Source organism: Equus caballus, chromosome 6 (assembly GCF_041296265.1).
Source record: "Equus caballus isolate H_3958 breed thoroughbred chromosome 6, TB-T2T, whole genome shotgun sequence".
NCBI lineage: Eukaryota > Metazoa > Chordata > Mammalia > Perissodactyla > Equidae > Equus > Equus caballus.
Genome location: NC_091689.1, coordinates 67463447 through 67487117, shown reverse-complemented (window position 1 = coordinate 67487117; position 23671 = coordinate 67463447). Strand labels below are relative to the sequence as shown.

Here is a 23671-nt window from a genome sequence, read left to right as displayed (position 1 = left end):
AGAAAATAGGACACATCGGATGGGGTGATCTCTTTCACCGAGGAACTTGTAACTGATAGCAATGAAGTTTTAATTTTCTTTTTGAAAGCCTAAATTTTTCAACTTTGTAATAGAACCTCATTTTTTTTTTTGCGTTGTTTATGCTGGTCCACATATGTTTATGGTGTCCACGTGTTCTGAATTGCAGGCTGTTACTCTGAAGTGGAGCTAGAAGAACCCAGAGGCTTCTTTTCAACTCCAAGATATCCTCTGGATTATAGAGGAAAACTGGAATGTTCTTGGGTGCTCAGAGTTTCACCAAGTAGTATGGCAAAATTTACGGTTGAGTATCTGTCACTCCCTGGGTCTTATATGTGTCGAGATTCAGTTCTGACTATTTATGAAGAAAGCCACAGTGAGAGAAGGATGGCAGGTAATCTTACTGGCATTTCAACTTTGTGCTGGGAGCCTTTTCTGTAATAGGCAGTTCATGATCAAGAGAGAGTTTGACTTGGTAATAATATCACCAAATTATTGATTCACGTAATTTGTTGTTAGTGCCATTGAATTGATTCCGACTCCTAGTGATCCTGTGTACAGCAGAGCTGAATGCTGCCTGGTCCTTCTTTGCACTGGAGCTGCATCAAACAGTGCTAGGCTGCTCTTCATAGAGTTTTCCTTGCCAGTGTTTCTGGAAGTGGGCAGCCAGGTCCTTCGTCCTAGTCTGGAAACTCTGCTGGAACCTGTCCACCATGGGTGACCCTGCTGGTATTTGAATTACCAGTGGCATAGCTTTCAGCATTACAGCAACATGCAGCTGCTACACTAAGACAACCGATAGATGAGTAGTGTGGTTTCTTGACTGGCAAACGAGCCTAGGCTGTGGCTGTGAGGGCACTGAAACTTAACCTCTAGACCACCAGGCTGGCTTGATCCTGTAATAGGCATGCCTTTTTTTTCTAGGTACACTTAATATATTCAAAATTCAAATTTAAAGAACAGGTATATGAAAGGTTGAGTGTGTGAGTTTGTATGTATGTGTATTCAGAAAAAAAAAAAAGACAAGAGGACCAAACTTCTTTAAACATACTAGAACCATGCCAGAATGCCAGAAATGTGTATATGATAGAGGAGGAGTTAAGATGGTTAAAAATTGGGCTTGGGGGGAGTGGGTTGAATTTCAAAATAAAGCAAAATACATTAAAGGCTTTTAAAATGACAGAATGCAAAAGATTTGCTAATACCAAGTCATTTCATTTCATGTACAGGCAAATCAGTTTTTGTTCAACAAAACAAACAAACAACAAAACAAACTTGCCATCTCTTGTTTGTATAAGTGTAATACAGGTTTTTGGTTCTCAAAGAGGGAGGTGGTGGGTAGGTGGGTATTGGAAGTAATTTGGTCGATGGGGACACCTGGAAGGAAAATAGTTTATGTATGTTATTGTGAGTGTGTGTGGTACACGCACATATGCACATGTTTGAATCAGGAATATATGGAGGCCAGGAAAATTGCTTTAAGGGTGGGATTATTTTCTTAGGATAAATTCTGAGAGATTAAATCATGGACTTAGAAGGCACAAATATTTATTTAAAGATTCTTTCTTTATAAATACTATCTCATTTAGCTACGGAAAAAAACTATGAACTGGCCTATCCACGGTGCACATTTTCCCCCTATGATCAGATCACCTCCCCCTTCTGCGTTGATTAAAACAGTTCAAGGTCTTTTCCTTGGCTCTGGAATAAAATCCACACTCCCTAGCCAGACCTTTCACCTCCCTCTCCATCAGCTCACCACACTCCAGGCACTATCATTCTCACCTTGGGGCCGTGTCCATCTACTTCTCTCAGCTCCTGAAGGAGCTCTTTCTCATCTTTGCCCCTCCCTTCCCTCTAGTGTTGACGGTAATATCACCTTCTTCATGAGGACTGCTTTGATGGATGTAAACTGCACCACTGCCGCCTCTGTACTTCGTGGCGGGCACCCTTTTCTTGGCACTTATCATCTGCTGACGTATGATGGTTTTTTCACGTTTGCTTTGCCTGTGTCTCCCTGTTGAATGCGAGCTTCATGAGGACTGCAGCTTTTGTCTCTTCACTTCAAGAATTGCCAGTGCCTAGAACAGTGCCTGACACATAGAAGGCATTTAATAAATGAGTGAATGACTGAGAGGTCACCTCCTTAGAGAGGCCTTCTCAGTCTACGGTAGCATCATCCATTCCCTCCCATTGTCATTTTCTATCAGATGACACTGGTTATTTCATTTGTAGCCGCAGGCTGTATTTGAAACCATCTTCTTCGTTTCCCTGACTGAAATGATAGCTTCGGGAGAACAGGGATCTTGCTGTTTTGTTCCCTCTATATCTCCCCAAATTGGGATAATGCCTAGCGACTCAGAACTTTTTTTTTTTGCATGAGTGCTCACTACTAAATTACTCTTCAGGAACACTGGGTTAGTTTTCATGGCCGTTAGCTGTACATGAGACCTCTTTCACCACACCTGTAACCCAATAGCTCAATTCGATAGGCTCTTTTACTTTTTTATCGTTAAGGGGTATAATTACTTTTTTCATAGTTAGCTATTTATATTTTTTATTTCTTCTCATTACCGCCCATTTTTAAATTTGAGTATTGTTCTTTTCACTGGTTTATAAGATCTTTATATATAACAATTTTTTTCTTTGTCAAAAGTTAAGTGCTTATTCATAAGATTGTCATTTGCCCTTAAATTTTGTTTACTATATGTTGATGTAAACATTTTTAAGTTTGTTGGTTTAAACCTACCCATACATATCTTTGATCTCCAATTTATCTCACTGCTTTTATTTTTAAAAATCCATTGCCCATTCTGAGGTCAGAAAAAAAATTTAATTAAAATGAAGCTTTAATCTTGTGGAAATGTATTTTCTCATATGGTAAAGTGACTTTATCCCTGCTTTTAAAAAAAAATTCCTTTCTCTCCAATTCATAGCATTATCTTTATCATATACTAGATTCTCATATAGAAAGAATGATTTTCTGGGAAAACTTGCCTTTTTCATTATTACCTGTTGAAAACCATGCTTGACTTTGTTGTGGATTGACTAGGGAACCCCTATAATTTTCCAACCTAGCATTTCTTTGATTTGAATTTGTCAGCTTGACCCTGCGAGATTGTTCTGTCACTTCAGATGACAGCTAGCAGAACTGCAGGATGTAATGGAAATATTACCCCTTACTCAAGTCGGATAGTATTTTTCTGTACTGTAAAGTGCTATCTTTTTCCCTGTGGGAGCCAGGAACTCATTCAAGAGCTGCATTCATCTCTACTTGCTACAAATAAATGTTTGATCATTCTTCGAATAGTATTTCAACATCATTTACCCTAATATGTTATGCCAACTAATGTTTTTTCTTCTTCTTGGATATAATCTCCTCCCCCCTTCCTCCCTACAAATGTCTGTGGAGTGCCTATTATGGGCCAGAGATTAACTCTTCTTGGTTGTGGGGATCCAGTAGAGAATATAGTGGACCAAAATATCCTTTCCCTTACCAAGCTTATATTCTACTGGGGAGAGGACACACAATAAGATAAAATAAAATATATAATATATTAGGTAGAAGAGCTATGGGGGAAAATGAAATGAGAAGGGAGAGGAAAAGTATCTGTGATGTAGGTACCGTATAATTGTATGTAGGATAACCAGCAAATGTCTTTCTGAGAAGGTGACATTTAAATAAATGTTATAGAGTGATACTGAATTATTTATTTATTTATTTATTTATTTATTTATTTATTTGCTGAGGAAGATTTGCCCTGAGTTAACATCTGTGCCAATCTTCCTCTATTTAGTATGTGGGTTGCCATCACAGCATGGCCACCAAGGAGCATAGGTCCACACCCAGGAACTGAACCTGGGCCGCCGAAGCAGAGTGAGCTGAACTTAACTACTAGGCCATGGGGCTAGCCCCTGATACTGAATTCTACTTTTTAAAAAATTTTTTTATTTTGGTCTAAATAGTTTATAAAATTTCTTTGTTTCTTGTCCTGTGTCTTTCAGACTACCAATTTGATAAGGTAGTTTTCTCCATTGGTTTTCTTCGTTTTCTCCTTGTTTATCTTCCATGTCTCTTGTTCTAATTATTTGTCTAGTGGTTGCCCTTAGATTCGTGTAAAGAATCTCATAGTTGAGATAGTCCATTTTCTGATAGCCTCTTTTTCCTTAGACTCTACTGATTCCATCCCTTTCCTTTTCCCCTTTTAAGTTATTTTTGTCATATCTTTTTCCATCTTGTGAGTTTGTGGTTAAAATTATGGCATCATTTTTGTTTTGGTGTTTTCCTTTTCTTTATCCTTGATGTTAAAGTTTAAGTGTTTACTAACCTGATCTGATAGAGACCTTCCATTTTCCGATTATTGCATACCTATTCATCTCCTTGCTCAGGGCTGTGTAGCCCCTTTCCTATTTTTTTTTTTCCCAGATATGAGGGCCTTCTTGAGGATTTCTTGTAGTGGGGGTCCTGTGGCAATGAACTCCCTTAGCTTTTGTTTATCTGTGAAAGTTTTTATTTCTCTGTCATATCTGAAGGAGATTTTCACTAGATAGAGTATTCTTGGCTGAAAGTTTTTGTCTTTCAGGATTTTGAATATATCATTCCATTCTCTCCTAGCCTGTAAGGTTTCTGCTGAGAAATCCACTGAAAGCCTGATAGGGGTTCCTTTGTAAGTTATTTTCTTCTGCTTTGCTGTCCTTAGTATATTTTCTTTGCCCTTGACTTTTGCCAGTCTCACCACTATATGCCTTGGAGTGGGTCTTTTTACACTGACAAAGTTAGGAGATCTGGAGGCCTCTTTCACATGGATTTCCAGCTCCCTCCCCAGGTTTGGGAAGTTCTCAGCTATTATTTCTTTGAACAAGGTTCCTCCTCCATTCTCCTTCTCTTCTCCCTCTGGAATACCTATAATCCTTATGTTGCACTTCCTGATTGAGTCAGATATTTCTCTGAGAGCTTCTTCATTTCTTTTTAGTCTTAGTTCTCTCTTCTCCTCCCTCTGGAGCATTTCTTTCTTTTTTTTTTAAAGATTTAAAAATTTTTTTCCCTTTTCTCCCCAAAGCCCTCTGGTACATAGTTATATATTCTTCGTTGTGGGTCTTTCTAGTTGTGGCATGTGGGACGCTGCCTCACCATGGCCTGATGAGCAGTGCCATGTCTGCGCCCAGGATTCGAACCAACGAAACACTGGGCCACCTGCAGTGGAGCACGAGAACTTAACCACTCGGCCATGGGGCCAGCCCTGAAGCATTTCTATAGTACCATCCTCTAACTGGCTTATTCTGTCCTCCATGTTATCAGCTCTGTTTTTTAAGGAATCCAGATTTTTCTTTATTTCATCATTGTGGTTTTCATCTCCAACAAATCTGATTGGTTCTTTATGGTTCAATCTCCTTTATGAAGAAGCTCCTGAACTCGTTAATTTGTCTTTTTGTTAATTTGTTTTCTTCTAACTCATTGAGTTTTTTTATGATAGCTGTTTGGAATTCTTTGTCATTTAGGTTATGGATTTCTGTGCCTTCTGGGTTGGTTTCTGGGTACTTGTCACTTTCCTTCTGGTCTGGAGATTTACTATACCTCCTCATACTGCTTGATGGAGTGGATTTTTGCTTCCTCATGGTGCTCTTATCTGGTTGCAACTGCTATGTACCGCCACTGGGTGGGGATCAGGCACTATGTATTCTGGGCCTGGCATGAGCAGGGGCTCCCCAGCTCTGGCCACTGACTGGTTTTCTCTCTGAGTGACTGATCAGTGACAGATCTGGAGCACCAGGCAGGGGAAGGTGTACTCACTTTCACCAGTGCTTCCCCCAGCTCCTGCTTGTCTCTCTGTATGGAGCTCTGGGCGATTGCAGGACTTTGCACTTCCCCTTTCCCCAGCTGCTGCTTCCTCACTCACTGCTCCAGGCAATAGTGGGGCTGGAGTGCTAGGCAGGGACAGGGCACCTCTCCTCACCTGTGAACTTTTGGCACCGTGACTGCTGCCAAGCTTTCTGGGCTGTGCTCCAGGCGATCCTGGGGCTGGAGTGCCATGCAGGGACAGGGCACCTCCTTCACCTGTACACTTTCCCTTCTGCTGCTGCCATATGGTCTGTGCCATGTTCCAGAAGATTCTAGGGCTGCGCACTTTCCCTGCCACCACTGCCGCCACTGCCACCAAGCTCTCTGCACCTTGCTCCAGGCAATCCTGGGGCTGGAGTGCTGGGCGGGGATGGAGCACTTCCCTCACCTATGTACTTTCCCCGCTGCTGCTGCCATACTCTCTGCACTGTACTCCAGACTATTCTGGGGCTGGGGAGCTGAGTGGGGACAGGACACCTCTCTTCACCTGTGCACTTTCCCCACCACCACTACCACACACACCGTACCATGCTCTGGATGATTCTGGGGCTGGAGTACTGGGTGGGGACGGGGTGCCCTTTTCACCTGTGTACATACCACTACCACAGCCTGTCTCTCTCCACGGAGCTCCTGTGAATCAGCTTTTACTTCCTCTGGAGGATCCAGCCCCACCACCACCTTCAGGGATATGGCTGCCTGGGTCTCTCAGACATCTTTTGTGATATATGTATGTCCTCTGTTGGCATATGAATGTCCTTATGGTTGTTTCTTAGAGGGGAGAGTCCAAGGGAAGAGCTCACTCCACCATGATGCTGACGTCACTCCCTGAATTATTCTTGATGGTAGATGAGTTTGATTCTGAGAAACTCACAGGTTCTTTCCACACCTTCTTAATAAACCCTCTGAGTTGTTTTAAAACTATGGTTATAATTTTCCCTTTCATCTTTGACTTCGGCTCTCAAAGTAGAGCAATCAAAAGAAGGTTGACTGTTGGGGGCAGCCTGGTGGCGCAGCAGTTAAGTTTGCACGTTCTGCTTCAACAGCCCAGGGTTGACAGATTCGGATACTGGGTGTGGACCTACACACTGCTTGTCAAGCCACGCTGTGGCAGGTGTCCCACGTATAAAGTAGAGGATGATGGGCACAGATCTTAGCTCAGGGCCAGCCTTCCTCAGCAAAAAGAGGAAGGTTGGCAGCAGGTGTTAGCTCAGGGCTAATCTTCCTCAAAAAAAAGCAAAAGAAGGTTGATTGTAGGGAAAGAATAAACTTTCAAGCAGAAAGTTTTCCACTGTGGATTTTCGCAGTGAGATATTTTTAATAAGTAGGTTACTTTTCTAGGAGAAAAATGGCACTTTAGTGTCATTTTAAAGATAAAATAATTTGCTGCCTGCTGTCTTTCAAGGGAGTAGTGTGACATAGTAGATTGTGATGGGTGTTGCATTCATGCACCTGGGTTCAGATCCTGACTCCCCATTCCATTTTCTGTGACTTTGGGTGAGTCATTTGACTTCTGGAGCCCTATTCATTTTGCAAAGTAGAGTAAATTTCTACCTCATAGGTTTCATTAATTGCTATGCCTAAAATAGAGAAACTACTGAAAAACAAATGTCTTGTTTTTTATTAGATTTTATTTTTTTTAACTTAGGTGGACTATGTGGAAGAAGGCTTTACCCAATGATTTCATGAGCTCTGGACCACTCGTGAGGGTGTCTTTTCACTCCCTTGTGCAAGGTGCTTTTGGCATAAGTTATATTGTCTTTAGAGTCCAAGGTATGTTTGGTCATCTTATAAAGTTAAAAATCAATGTTTTTTTAAGGAATATTTCAAAATTTTTACATTCTTTTGTAAGAAGTTTTGTTTCTGTGGGGAATGAGTTTATGTTTGAAAGGAAAATCTATTTAAGTGATCTGAGATTGGTCAGGTCCAAAAGAGAAACTGCTCAGTGGATAGCTTGATTGACTTATAAATCACCCAGAATTGTGACTTGTAGACATGGCTAAGATATGCTGATTACAAGATAATGTTTTTGACTGTGATTGTGATTTTACACCACAGAGAGCTTTTTCTGCAGCCATAATTCTTGTGGATTGGAAGATTTGGTTTCTACATCTTAGCTGGCTGATTAACTCTGGACAACTTATTATTTCTCTATCAGGTTTTCTTTATAAGTGATATTATAATAATAAAAGGTTAGAAAGAGTTTTGAAAACAAACTATGCAAATATTAGATGCTATCATCATAAATGTAAACTCTATGCAATTCAGAGTTATCAGATTTCACTTTAGAACATATAGCTAGTGAGGCTTTTTGACTCTTGATGAGCATAGGTAACCAAAAGCTAGCTTCTCTCCTCGGCACCGAGAAATACTGCAGAGATATATTTTGAAAAATGTTAAGTGAGTAATAAAGAAAAGCACGCTTATCATATGAAAGTTTTTTCCTGAAGAACTGTATTAAGAATGTTCATTTTAGATGGAATTATGCAGGGAATCGGCATCATCTATAGTTATTCCACATGGTCTTCCCTAGACCCTAGGCTCTGCCAAAGATAATTCCAAGAGAGAGGTGACATGTTGGTTCTCTGTGTCTTTAAATGTTTCAGATAGAGACTTTTCAGTGAAACTAACCACTTCCTCTTAACTTATTTCTAAAACAATTAGGGAGGAAAGCGGACTGCTCTGATCTGAAAAGACACATAACAAGCCTCTTAAAAATTAGTTTTATTCTTATTCCCTTTTTTTCTTTATTGCTAGGTCCAAAAAGCAGTAAAACTACCAAACTTCTCCAGGGTACAAACCAAGTGCATGTGGCCACTTGTGAGGATGTTATTCTGACCAAACCAGCAGGAATCATACAGATCCCAAGATATTTTCACAGAACCACTATGAGGTGAGGAAGGGGTGTTTATTATGATGAAAGAAGTTTGTGAATGATCACTCGACAACCAGCAACGCTTGGTACTTTACTTAAGGCATTATTTTCCATCTCTTCTCCTTAAAGAATAGACTTTGAGATAATCCCTTCCATATCCAAAAACTGAATGTAAGATTATCCCTGTTGATAAATTGTACTTTCTCAACAAATGAGACCATTTATTAGGTAAATTGGAAAGTCAAATCTCTATCAAAGAGTTTCGGAGATTGAAATAAATTCTGTAAAACCTCTGGCACATAGTAGTTACTCAATAAATGGTTCTTAAAATGCCACAATGGAAAGAGGACTTTCCCTGAATAAAACGTTAGAATAAATTTAAAATGAGAAATGAAAACTGAAGATTTATATAATATCAATCCTAACTGAATTGATGTGATTTGGGAGAGTTTGGGGCAAATTCAGGCAAGAATAGGTCCTTAACTCTTACAGATTGCCAATCAGAATTTAGACTATAATATGGGATTGACCAACCCTTCACCATAATGGATGAACTTAGTTAAAACTTTTGACAAATTAACTATTAGAAAATATTTTTCAACTGTTATAATTTAAAGTAAAAATCTTTCTTTCATGTAAACACAAAGAAACAGAGAGAGAGTGAATAACAGTGACTCACTGAGTGATACATTAAATTCTGAACAAAATAAATAACAATATATGCTGTTTGGAAAGCATTTCTGACTTTCTTTCATCTGTGCCGTAGCTGCCACTGGAGGTTATTAGCCCCTTTAAATCACATCATTCGCCTTGATATTATCAACTTTCAGATGGAACCAACACCCCTGGCCTGTCAGGGTCACCTGTGGGTTTATGAAGGATTTGGAGCAGACAAAAAATTAATAGGTAACTAATTTCCCATGAAGAACTATGATATTGATTTTCCTTTAAGAAATATTCTTAGAATGTTTTATAATCATTGTGTGACTTACAGATGACATAAATTAGTCTCTGTGTGATACTGGAACAGCCTTACTGTTACTATTTTTTTAGATTTGTAATCGAGATTAACCTAACATTCTCTCAGATTACATTAAAAACAAAACCCAACTATATGCTGCTTACTTAGATCATATCTAAATGAAACTTGCCCAGAAACACTAAAAATAAAAGAAAAATAAAGCAGTTTTAGACATATGTAACACCAGAAAATTTAGAGTATAATATTAATCAGACCAAATAATATTCATAGGAAAGGCATTGAATGGGTTTATCAATTAGATAGTAGCCAGAAACCTGATGACAGGGACTTAAATTTATTATATTGAAAGAAAGAGAAATCCAGAGATGGGTGGATGCACCCTAGTTCAACAGTTCAATTCTGTCAAGACAGCTGTTACTGAAATTCCCTTGGCCTTTTCCTGATGGTTCCATAATGCTATGTCAGCTCTTAGCATTACACTGGGGGAGAAAGGGAAGAAAGGGCACAGGGAAGATTATCATCATGGAGAAAGCATATACATTTCCAAGAATGCTGTAGCAGATTTGAGTCTGTTTGGCCAGATTTATCACATGCCACCCCGGACTGGGAGATGACTAGAGAAAAGGGAAATGGAAATAGAGTCTGGGCTGGCTGACCAACATTACCCAATGTGATGGGATATTGGAGTCCAGAGTTCCAGAATCTGAGGATCTTGGGTCCAGATCTCAATTCTACCGCATAGTAGTTCAGTGACTTTGGGAATGTCCCAAAGCTTTTTGAGATTCAGTGTCCTTATTTGTGACATAAGGATAATAATATCTACTCTTCATGTGATTAACAAGAAGAAATACCCCACCATCACTACCACACGCACATCCATGTGTGTTTTAAATTCCCAGATTACTTAGTCAAGGATACAAATTCCTGATGAAATGGGATGACTGCCCATAGGGAGAGGACGTGTGAAATTTTGCTGCCTTTGACTCCCTAAAAAGGACCCAGATGCCAAAGTCACTCTCCGCTTAGGTAGAGTCTTGCTAAACCACTGTTATTTTATTCTTTGGACATCCATTACTATCCCAGGAGTAGGTGAACTAACAATCTTTGTATTTATGCTTAAGGTAATGTTAATAAACATGGCACTTTCCTGGTTCCTGAGCCAATTTAGCGTCAACAAAGCCAGAGCATCTTGTGGGGAGAATGTAGAATCTGAGCCCAGTATCCTTGGAGATTATCTATGCTGCTTCCTTTCTTGCTTTACAGAATACCTGTACTTGCACTGCCTCATGAGGTTGTTTTGAAAACAAAATGAGAGAATTCATGTTAATCAACATAAAAGAAACCAAGCTTCTGCTGTGTTTGTATTGGAAATAGACATTTTCATTCCTTTTTTTCTTTCTCCTTCCTTTTTTTTTTAGCTGAGGAAGATTAGCCCTGAGCTAACATCTGTGCCAATCTTCCTCAACTTTATATGTGGGTCATTGCCACAGCATGGCTGATGAGTGGCATAGGTCTGTGCCCAGGATCCAAACCCACGAACCTGGGCTGCCAAAGTGGAGCGCACTGAACTTAAACACTAGGCCGTGGGGTCAGTCCCTCATTCCTATTCTTAAAATTGTGCTGCTTAGAAGAAAAGATTAGACTATTGTATCCCTATTGCCTCTCCATCAATGGGATGTCACAGTACACAAAGTTTGGAAGAACAAAGAAATAAAGGAAAAGGGAGAAAGAGTGCCTTAGCTTTGTTAGTTATAATGTTAATGAAATATATATCTGTTGTTCTTAGAATTAGTTCATAAAACATATGTACTATTTCCTTCCCCCCAAAATTTGTGACTCTTTTTATGTGCAAATAAGACTCACAAGCTCTAGGGGTTAATTCGATGCTTGAAGACAACAGATTATTCAATGACTATTTAATACAACCAAATATGATCTATCCCAAGAATGCAAAGATAGTTTAATATTGAAAAATGTATTATGTGTCATATACCTAAGGTCAAATTAGGAAAAGTAGATATGTTAATTATACAACAATCATATCCTCAAAACCATGCCAATAAAAATTGGTTAAAAGATACAATGAAAAAATCATTTCAATAATAATTAGCAACAAAAACCACATAACTAGGAATAACTTTTAAATGAAATATGAGATGTATTATGCAAATGTAAAACTACACACACACAGATCTGAATAGAGAAATGTACCATATCCTAAAACTAGAAGACAAAATTAACATTAACTCACCTCAAATTAATTTACAAATGTAGTGTATTTCCCAGCAAAATCCCCATGGGAATTGTTTTCAGAGAGTGAGGAGGAAATTGATAATATCTCTAAAGTTTATCCTTAAAATAAATAGAACTAGCTGAAAATGTTTTAGGGAAAAAAAATGACCAGATGACGAGGCAAATTATCAGACATTAAAACATACTTTAAAACAATGATAATTAAAACAGAGTAATATCAGTACAAGTAGAGACATACGTGAGTGGAAATAAATAGATCAGAAGGGACTCCAGAAAATATAAGACATTTGTACATGATAAATTTGCATTACAAATCGGGGGGGAAATATAAATTATATTCTTCATCACATCATAGAACAGTTGGTTAAAGAGTTAAGTATTTTTCTTAAGCCATTTAAAGTGGAAAAAAATAGGTAATTATCTTAACTGTGGATGGAGAAGGACCTTCTCATATAAAAGCAATGGAAGCCAATAGAAAATTATCAATAAATTCCTATATTAACTAAAAAGTTTTCTTCAACAGAAACAAAATTAAAAAGTGGCTAACAAACTTGGGATTTTCAACAACTCTGAGAAAGGTTTAAGACAATTAACATAGAGAATGTTTATAAATCAGTATTAGAAAAGCTCAAATCTATAAAAAAATGAATCTACAGGCCCCAATATCTTTGACTCAGCTTTGATTAAATTTCATGTTAAAACTAGGGTCTTCAAAGCTTTTGATTTTTTGTTTATTTTCCAAGAGACTGACAAACTATTAACCCAAGTGATTTTGAGAACACAGAGCACTGGATTAAACATTCGCCCTTTTGGTAGATAAGAAAGGTTAATGAATATTTACATATCACTTACTCTACAATTTAAATAAAATCTCTTCTCATTTTGTCTCTTGTCACAATGAAGTTGATCCTCTGGCCATCTGTTTACTAAAAAGAGCCGTTTTTCTGTAATGGTGAAAAGCTTAATAGTTCCTAAGATTGACTTGAAACTGAAACTATGAGCATTATAGCAAACTACCTTTCTTAGAATGTTTGTTTCAGAAAATACTGTGTGTGATGAGTTCTGTAACCGCGGGCCCTCCAGGACCAGTTCACCTGACCCCATCTTATTAACAGTCATTAAGAGTGGTTTTTCAGGAACTGAGACTGCTTGTCCAGTTCAGGCCAGTTGAGGCCACCAACCCTTCAACTGGGCCTGTGCAGATGCTTGATAAATGATCTTTTTGATGTCAAGGAGCTAAAAACTCCACCCTCAGATCATGGTAACACCACCATTTTGTGAACATGCGTCCTGTGAAGAGGCGTGAAACTTGACTACATTTGGGCAGATCATCATCAATTACCTCACTTCTTCTTGCCTTCAATCATCTCTCTCCACATTTCAGACCAGCCTGCCTTTCATCCCATAAATTCTGCCCCAAGCCTTGGATCGGGGAGACAGAGCTGAGGGCACATGCCCTCTGTCTCCCTGCAGATCAATCTCACACAATAAAGCTGATTTCTTTTGGGGCTGGCCCCGTGGCCGAGTGGTTAAGTTCGCGCACTCCGCTGCAGGCAGCCCAGTGTTTCATTGGTTCGAATCCTGGGCACGTCCCACATGCCACAACTAGAAGAACCCACAATGAAGAATATACAACTATGTACCAGGGGGCTTTGGGGAGAAAGAGGAAATAATAAAATCTTTAAAAAAAAAAAAGAAAAAGCTGATTTCTTTTCCCAAAAGCTGATGCCATTAATAATTGGCTTTTTTTTTTTAATGCGCATCAGGTAGGAGAACCCCATTTGTGTCGTAAACAGTTCAACTTAGAAATAGTTTGTCATGGGAAGCAGATTTGAATCATCAACCTAATGTTAATTAATGCTTGACTTTGACTTTTTTTAATGTACCACTAATTGACTCAAGTATAAAGCACAAGTGTATTCTTTCAGATTTAAGAGGATCCCTAATATGACAAAAAATTTTAAATAGTACAGTAAATAAGAGTTTAACCAATTATAAGTTCACATGCTCTGCTTTGGCGGCCCAGGGTTTTGCCAGTTCAAATCCTGGGCACAGACATGGCACCGCTTGTCACGCCACGTTGAGACAGTGTCCCACATGCCACAACTAGAAGGACCCACAACTAAAAATACACAACTATGTACTGGGGGGCTTTGGGGAGAGAAAGCAGGGAAAAAAAATAAAGATTGGCAACAGTTGTTAGCTCAGGTGCCAATCTTAAAAAAAAAAAAATGAGTTCCATTAATTTTAAAATAGAATTCAGAATTACAATTTTCCGAGATATACCTTAATAGAAAAATGAGTAAGTGACCTGAGCAAGCAATTCATAGACAAATAAATACATATGAGAAAAATTGCTTAGCCTGTTTCAAACAGAAATGAGAAAAACATTTTACCTACTTAATTGATGAAAAGATTTTGAAGAATGATTGCACTTAGTAAATAAAATGCAGTGTGACATATTTTCATGTTGTTGTTGAGGTATAATATGTAGTATGCTTTCTGGAAGGAGACAGAAATGTTTTTCAAAAGCTACAAATTCATAACCTATTATTCAGTGTTTCTACTTTTAGCCATACTTATTAAAAATATGCATTGCATTTATATACAAGGTATTCATTTAACTAGTATTATTTATAAGGGCCAAAAAATATTCAAAAATAATATAAGTGGGAAATTGCTTATGAAAAGTATAGTAAATTCATAGGATAAAATGTTATGTGGCCACTAAATAAAATATTTTCACATAATTTTTTATAAAACAAGAAAATTCTACATCTAATAAGTGAGAAGACCAGGATAAAAAACTACATAGTGTAATTTAATGTTTTTAAAATGCTATATATGATTAAAATAAGGGTCTAAAAGGAAACATACTAATATGTTTAAGTGGCTATTTCTAGATTGCAAGATTATGAGTAACTTTTTAAAATTCTCCAAATTTTCTCCAGTGAATGATTAAACATTCTCATATTAAAACTGTGAAAAGCAAGAGATGAAAGAAACATGTTCTGTTCTAGAAGTTGAACTAGACCCATTAAGCCAGCAGCTACAGAGAACTTCATGGTTCTGGCTATTAGCAGTCGGCTTCACAAGAGAGAGAACCATCGCTGAAGGAGTTTAGACTCCATCGCCTTCTGAAAGATGCTTTAGAAATCCAGGGGTAGTGGGAGGTTGGACAAAATCATTACTAATTAGCCTTAGGATTCTGAGTCACAGGAGACCTCTAAGAACTATTATTGCCTAAAAAATTTCACTTAGATCAGCTAATGGGTATGACTTTCATGCCCATTATTACAGCTTGCCTCTTTTTCATTTGGGCTATGCTGTGGATAAGTGAAGGTGACATATAGCTAAGGCTCAAATATACTCCCTCTACATGATTATTTTATTTCAGTCTGGTGGCAAGAGTAGTTTATTAGTTCCCTAAGGACCTAGCTAGACCATGTTACCTTCTCTTATAATATATAGCTTTAAAAAGATCTCCCTAAGTATTCCAGACATTGTAAGATCTGGATGCTGTCTCCTGGTTGGTTAAGAACCCCTTCCTTGGAAGTGGTCAGACTCAGAAGTCTGGAACATCTGTCTCTCAATTCTAGTTGAGTTTTATTCTGCCTAATTTTCCCATTTTTATATTGTTGAGAGTAGATAACAATATAAATTTGTGGTTTCAAAAATAGGATTTTTTTCCTCTTTGCTTGATAATGTTTGCCTCAATGAATACTAAGAATTTTTTTTTTTTGGCTGGGAAAATTATGTGAAGGAGATTTACCTTCATTAAAATCTCGTGGTCCACTTATGATGTTGATTTTCACATACAATGTGAGTTTGCCCATGGAAGAATTTTCTCTGAGATATTCTTTTCACATTTCTGGTAAATCTGTTGGTTTTTTTTTCATATGTGTTTGTGTATGTTTTTGTTTTTATTGTGCTTTATTAGTAAATACATGTTATCAAATAAGTAAACAGATTGGAATTCTTTATTTCATTTGTCAGCTTTAAGGAAGAAGAAAAAGTGAATGTTTAAGGTTATGATTTCTATAATCTGTAAAGGCCTCAAACTAAACCAACATAAAGCAAAAGATTGATCAAATTTTTCATTTTTTCTTATAGCACCTAAGAATTTTGACTATTTTTCTGGATAATTGGCATATTATAACAATACAGTAGGAAGTTTTTATCCCTAGCATAAAAAAGTTTCAAGAAGTTTTTCTCTTTTGAAATTAATTTCCTTAATGTATTAATATAAGGAGTAATTAGTTCTCGGGGCCAGCCCCATGGCTGAGTGGTTAAGTTCGCATGCTCTGCTTCTGCAGCTCAGGGTTCGGATCCTGGCCGTGGACATGGCACCACTCATTAGGCCATGTTGAGGCAGCATCCCACATGCCACAACTAGAAGGCCCTACAACTAAAATATACAACTGTGTATTGGGGGGATTTGGGGAGAAAAAAGAAGGAAAAAGAAGGATTGACAACAGTTATTAGCTCAGGTGTCGATCTTTAGGAAAAAAAAGAGTAGTTGTCTTTTTTTACTCATTTAATGGATAGTTCATAAATATTATTGTAACCACATTATTGAAAAATATGCTTTGCCTGTAGTTTGGGTGAGGGCACTGATAGCATTATGAAAACTGAGAACTATTGCAAGTTATAGAGATTAGGTATCATGGAGAAAACATTTGCAATTATGTTTAATTCTGAATAGTTATTAGAATTGCTCCAGTCCTTAAGATAAATGTTAATTGGAATACAATTGGAGAGGTATTTCTACAAAAAATGTTATTTCATTTAGTCTCGTAATGTGAGAAGTGTTGCAAGGAGATAACTAAGGAGATTTGCATCAAGTTCAAATTATCTAAGTCAAAGTCTACCATAGGGGACTAACATAAACAAAATGGAATAAAATCTCATGGTTAAGCCTTTAATTATTCACACTGTCAACAAATGGTTTACACTTATGCCAGGCCTAGTTTAAGGCACTGAGGATTCAGCAATGAACAAGACAGTCCCTGCCCTAGTAAAGTTTCCAGTCTAGTGGGAGATGGTCAATAACCAAATAATCATATAGAAACATATGTGAAGAAAATAACTATATTAAGTTTTGAAGGGAAAATACGGTGTGTAGTGAGAATACAAAACACAGGGACTTCGTCTAGTTTGGTAAAGGATGGGGATGGAATTCCAGGAAAACTTTAATTTCTCTATTCTCTCACAGCAAAACTCCGTAAAATGTATTTCTACTTACTGTCTCCCCTTTTGCACTCTCATTTTTTCTTGAATCCATTCCCGTAAGACTTTGTTCTTGCCAAAGCTACCAATGACCTCCGCAAGTCCAGATCCCATAGTCACTTCTCAGTCCTAACAGCAGTGTTTGGCACAGATGAGCTCTCTTTCCTTCCAGAATCTCACTTGTCTTGGCTTCCGGGAAACCACTTTCCCTTGACTCTCCTCGTATCCCACTGGTCTCCTTCAGAGTCTCTTGGCTGATTGCTCTTCATTTTCTCTACCACTAAAGGTTGAAGTGTCCCAGGACACAGTCCTTGACTCTCTTTTATACTTTATCTGAGTTATCTCACTGAATCCCTAGCTTTAAATATCATCTATAGAAAGGTAACTCCCAAATGTATATCTCCTGTCTCAGCTTCTTTTTTGAACTCCAGCACTATGTATCCAATTGCTTCCCTTTCCACTTGAATATCTAATTAGCAGATCAAACTTAACACGACCAAAATTCAACTCTTGATTTCCTACTCCTGCCTCCAAATTCTTCCTCCATCGGTTTTCCCCATCTCAGTAGATGGCAATTCCATTTTACTAATTAATTGCTCAAGCCATTTTCTTAGTCATCCTTGGCTTTTCTTCCACATCAGGTTTACTTAATTTTGGGGCCTTTCAGCAAAACATGTTTAGAATCCAACTACTTCTCAACAATTCCACCATAACATTCTGATGCAAGACTTCCTTTAGTTTATTTTACTCATACAACCAGAGGGATCATTTTTAAGTGACTAATTCAGGTCACGTTACTCCACTGCTTATAATCCTCCAATGTTTTCCCAACTCACTCTTAGTGAAAGTCCTTACATTGGCCTACAAGATGCTATATGATCTAGCTCTCGGCTACCTCCTTGACTACCTCTACCATTTTCCCTAGCGCTCACTCCACACCAGCCATGCCAGCCTTCTTGCTGTTCCTCAGTCACACCAACTATGCCCCACTGCTGTTATTTCCCAAACATACAACCATGCCTAGCAAATAGCTGGTGCTCAATAATTGTTTGAGTAAAGGAAACGACATTCTTGTTGGGGTAGATTAGGGAGTAGAGAGTAAAAAGGTAGCTCCTTATCTGAGAAATGGATAAGAAATGCATCTGTTTTGCTTGTGGGAATCCCCCTGGCCATGAGCTAAAGTAGAAGTAAGAGTCAACTCAGAAGACTATTGTTACCCATATTCAATTTCTGTTTTCAGATAAACATGAAGACCCTTTAGTGAGACTTTTTCCAATGACAGCAGGAATGTAATAAATTTACACTTCTTGTGTTTGGTTTTTTAAAGATCTGACTCATTATTCATATTCTTTTTTTTAAAGATGTTTTAATTTTTTTATTTTTCCTTCTTCTCCCCAAAGCCCTCCAGTACATAGTTGTATATTTTAGTTATGGGTCCTTCTAGTTGTGGCGTGTGGGACACTGCCTCAGCATGGCTTGATGAATGGTGCTAGGTCTCCAGCCAGGATCTGAACCAGCAAAACCTCGGGCTGCCAAAGCAGGGCATGTGACCTTAACCACTTGGCCACAGGGCCGGCCCCATCATTGATATTCTTGAGATTACAAATTAAAATATATCAATAGAAATTATGTTATATCTATGTGAACAAAAAATATAGAACCATTAAAATTTATTTGGAATATGAGAAATTTTTTAATATGAGAAAATTGTCAAAAATAAATGACGTGGGGGAAAATAGGTTATAATGGTGTAAAGTGACATACAATTGTTTTAAAAATGTACATATAGCATAGGAAAAGGCTTGGCAGGATTTACATTAAAATATGAGTATTGGTAACTTACAGAATGGGACTACAGGACACTTTTTCTTTTCTTCCTTGAACTCTCTGTATTTTCAAAATTTTTGACAATGTGCATGTATCACTTTTATAATCAGAAGAATAAAGAAAGATAAGGCATTTAATTGGATATATTGACCCTGAATATTCTCTTTTTCTAGATTCCATGAGAGGAAAGATCAAAGTTAATGATAAAGGTAAGACCATAAAGATGGTAAAGAATCTAGTTGACGTGGCTTGGTTACATGACATTATGGGAATAGAGTGGGGAGTACCCTTGCTGCTAACCATGGCTTAGTGAGAAATGTACTCTGACTTCTGTCAAAAACTTTCAGATGTTTGTGTCCTGATTCTAGTTGCTTTATAGTGAAATATGGACTCGTATTAATTTTCTTAGTGTCAAACTTTAAGGTTAGCGGATTCCTGGGACAGATTAGGGAGTAGAGAGAAAGAACGTAGCGCCTTATCTGATTAATGGGTTAGAAATGCATCTGTTTTGTTTATGGGAATCCCCCTAGCTATTTTAACCCCCTTAGCTATTTTAAAAGACATGAAGTTATCTTTTTTTGCATTTGTGGGGGAAATGAAATATTTCTGTGGTATTTGCAAATTTAACGAAGTCCTGAAAGTCTCAGGACACATTTGTTGAATGTCAAGTGTTAGTTCACTCATTTCTAGACTGAAGATGATAAAATTTATTTCTCATGATTGTAAACACTAAATAAGATTGTGTATTTAATATGAGCAACAAAACTACAGTGAAATGTAGATATGGGTGACCTAGTGCTTCACAGTTTGTGAGTTAAAGTCAAGAACTTGAGTCTTTTTTGGGAGTGGTCAGGTTTTCAAAACAAAAGTCATTTAAACCATGTGTCCATATATATACGGAACTATGGATGCAAAGGAACAGAATTTAATAAAAGTACACTATAGATTAGATTTTAATGACCTAGATGTAGACATTAAAACTAGATTCAAGAAGTAACTCAGCTCCTTGATTATTGTGTTAAATTTTTTTTTCTTTTTGCCTCAAGGATGTCCAGTATTGGATTTGATTCCAGTTCGTTCTGTTGAGATCACATCTCCTAATTACCCTAATATTTATCCCAACATGCTGAACTGCACTTGGACTTTTTATTGCATGTCAGGAAATAAAATGAAGGCAGTGATTAAAGACTTTATAACAGAAGAATCTTGGAACTGTGCATGGGATTACTTCAATATTTATGATGGACCAGATCAGCAATCAAGATTACTTGGTAAACTGATCTTTCTTAAATGGCCCACGTTAAGTGGCATTTATATAATGCATATGTGTGGAAAATGTGACCTACATTTGCCTTAGGAACAATATCATTTGTTGTTGGTGGTTTTCCATCAGATCCTTCATCAGAATCCCAGAGTATTATTGAGCCAAGTGAGATGAGCATGAGACGAGACCACACTGACTAGATATTGACCTTCAATCCCAGCTCTTCTTGGTTTTAGTCCAGTGATTCCTATCTCATTTTACCATTAAGATGAACTCTAATTTTGCTTTTCTCAAGAGGTCATATGTTTTAAGAGGTTTCATTTTCTAAACTGCATTTTTAGGTAACTCTTTTGAAAATTTGTTTACTCAGGTTTCATCCTCATAGTGACAGTGGCCCTTTCTAGACCCAGGGTAAATTACAGAGGAGAAGTCCAATTAGCTTGAATAATCTTTAAAGATTCGTTGGCCACATAGTATCTATCATGCCTGGATGTTAGGCAATATGTTCTGAGACTGACTCATAGAAGGAAACTTGTCCAAAGATTTTGTAATCCAATCTTGCATCACCATCTCCAATCTCCTCCCAGTGCTGCCACTCAGGACTCTGTTACAATCCACCTATCACAAAGGGCAAGAAGAGTTTTTGATACTATCTTGTTCCAGGGAACTTGATCTCTTCTGTGATATTCCAGGATTTATAGCACCAATAAGTTCAGCAATTTGCTTTGAAATTCCATAGTTACCTAACTTTTTCTTATCAGTGAGTTTGGTTCCTATCAAGGATTCTAAAGCAATTAGAGTATGGGGAGAGGGAGATATTTGTTTTCCTTAAGATTAATGAGACATCTATAGCATCAGACCCTGCAACTCTAACTCTCATCAATGACCTTCAGCCAAAGACCCCTGGAACACACCTGTAGTTCAACAAGTTAGATTTATTACTCATTGTGGAGAGGGAGAACACACATCATGGAAAACCATAGAGTCTCAGTAAGAGAGTGTTAGAAGGAAGCTACTGTAGGATTTGGGCTTTGGTTGGGTAATTTTGGAGAGGGTCTATGGAAATGGACTTTGCTGTAGATTGGTTGCTGTCAGGAAGTAGGGCAATTTTATGATTGAGTATCTCAATCACAGGAAGGTCTGACTTGAGTAAGGATAAAACTGCAATTGGTAAGAAGCAGCGATCCCTCATTTTAGCCAAGAGAGAAGTTTGGTATTTTGGTGGCTGCACATGACCTTGTTTTTGTCTCACCTCATCACAGACTCAGAGAGTCCTGTCTGATGTTGATGTTCTGTGAAATTGTTTAGGTCCAACAGGAGAAAAACATGGTCTAGCAGCAAGCACCAGACGGGTTTCTGAATGTCAGGGGCTGCTTTTCTCTTTCTCGCTCTTTAGTAGTCTTCAACCTGGCAACATTATTCCTCTTTAAAATTTTGATTAATCAAAAATTCAGAGGTGTCAAATGATTACTAATGAGACTACTCATATTTACATAATTAGCTTATCTAATTCTATATGAAAATGAGGAAACTACCATTTCTCTGCTAGTTTATGCAATTTTATTTCATACAATTTTATATACTTATGTAGGTTTATTTCAATGAATCCTGCAATTTCTATAAGCATTTTTAAACTATGGCACATGGAGCCCCATTGCTACTCTCCCAGAAGGGCTATCCCATATATGGAACCATATTGTCCATGTTGACTTAGTTATCTTGTCTTACTAAATCTTTTGTTTACCTAAGTAGAATTCGCCAGTGTGTAGCTAGTTTTTAATTATGTGTGTGAATGTAAATGCAGAGCCACATAGCCTCCAAACAGTTTCCAATGCTTTTACAATATTTTAATGAAAATAAATTAGCAAAATTAAATTTCATCTGGACTTTCTTCTTCCGTTTACCCCATGAAGGTAAGACATCAGTAATTTGTAAACACCATGTTAAATGTACAGGTTAAACGCATTCATTACTGAGCATTTCCTAACACGTTAGGCTCATTGGAGACACAACAGTGAATAAGTCAGAAATGATCGCTACCACTTCTTGAGAAGATAGACAATAAATAAGAAAATCATATTATTTAACAATAAATAATAATCAAATAATTACTGATTGTCAAAAGTGATCTGAAGGAAATAAGTTGCAGAGGTATGGATAATAGTGGGTAGGCGTCTGCTTTCGTTAAGATGATCATGGAAGGCCTCTTCAAAGGGGAGCATTTGAGACCCAAAGAATGAAAAGGAAACAGCCAGGCAAGGCAAGGATAGCAGGTGCAAAGGTGTCTACACCTGTCTGACCTCATCTCCTACCATTCACCCTCTCCTTCACCCTACACCAGGCACACTGGCCTCCTGATACTTCCTCAGACTAACCAAGCAATTCCTGCTTCTGCCCCAAGATGACCTCAAAGTTCACTTCCTCAGTTCATTCAGGAGTCTATTCAAATGTTACCTTATCTAAGGCCCCCTCTAGCAAATGATCTACCTTTTCTTTTTGGCATTTATCATGACCTGGCAGAGTATATATTTGTTGGTTTATAATCTGTCTCCCTCCACCAGAATGAAAATTTCCTGAGAGCAAGACTTAAGTCTCTTGTTCATTGCTGTACCTCCAGTGTCTAGAGTACTACCTAACGCTTAGTGAATATTTGATGGAAGAATGTGAGAAAATGGCCTTGAATGTGGGAAAAGCTTGGTAACTTGGGGAGCTGTCAACTGTCAGAGGTCAGAATGGCTGGAGATTGAGCAAGTGTAGACTGGAATGAGGTGAGGTTGTGGAAGATGGAGGCTTTGCCCAATTGTGCAGCTCAGGCTATAGTAATGAGGTTGGATTTTATTCCAATCCAAGGGGAGGTCATTAAAGGTTTTTGACAAGCGAGTAATTTGAAGGCTGCTTTGACTTCTGTGTTGGGAGTGGGTTTCAGGGTGGCAGGATGATTTATGTCTACAGTTGTGAGGCTGGTGCGGTAATCCACATTTACACTGCCCAATCCATGTTGTTATTTAAATTTAAATTAGTTAAGCACTCAACTGCTATATGCAGTGAGTGACTACCATATTGGACAGAACTCATATAGAATGTTCCATCAATGCAGAATGTCCTATTAGTACTGTTACAGACAATAAATGATGTTGCCTTACAAGAGGATGGCAACAATGGAGTGCAAGTGAAGTGGACAGATCAGAGAAAGAACTGATAGGATGTGGATTGCACATGGAATTAAACATGCAAATCAAGGATGACTCTTAGGTTTATAGTGTGAGAGGTTGGAGGTGGTGGCATTTACAGAGTTGGGAAATACTAAAGGGAGAAATAGATTACTGGGGAGAGACCTGTTTGGGCCATGTTACATTTTTAATGCTATGATATGTCCAGGTTGAGTTG

The 23671-nt window shown here is 37.9% G+C and overlaps 1 protein-coding gene across 1 annotated transcript in view; it reads left to right on the top strand.

Annotated features, from left to right (window-relative positions):
- OVCH1 (ovochymase 1) overlaps positions 1 to 23671 on the top strand; it is an 84101-nt gene that overhangs the window by 45741 nt on the left and 14689 nt on the right. Inside the window, 7 exon segments of the mRNA XM_070270346.1 lie at positions 188 to 412; positions 7503 to 7532; positions 7535 to 7627; positions 8612 to 8747; positions 9496 to 9635; positions 19194 to 19229; positions 20067 to 20291. Of these exon segments, the coding sequence (XP_070126447.1) occupies positions 188 to 412; positions 7503 to 7532; positions 7535 to 7627; positions 8612 to 8747; positions 9496 to 9635; positions 19194 to 19229; positions 20067 to 20291 (885 nt within the window).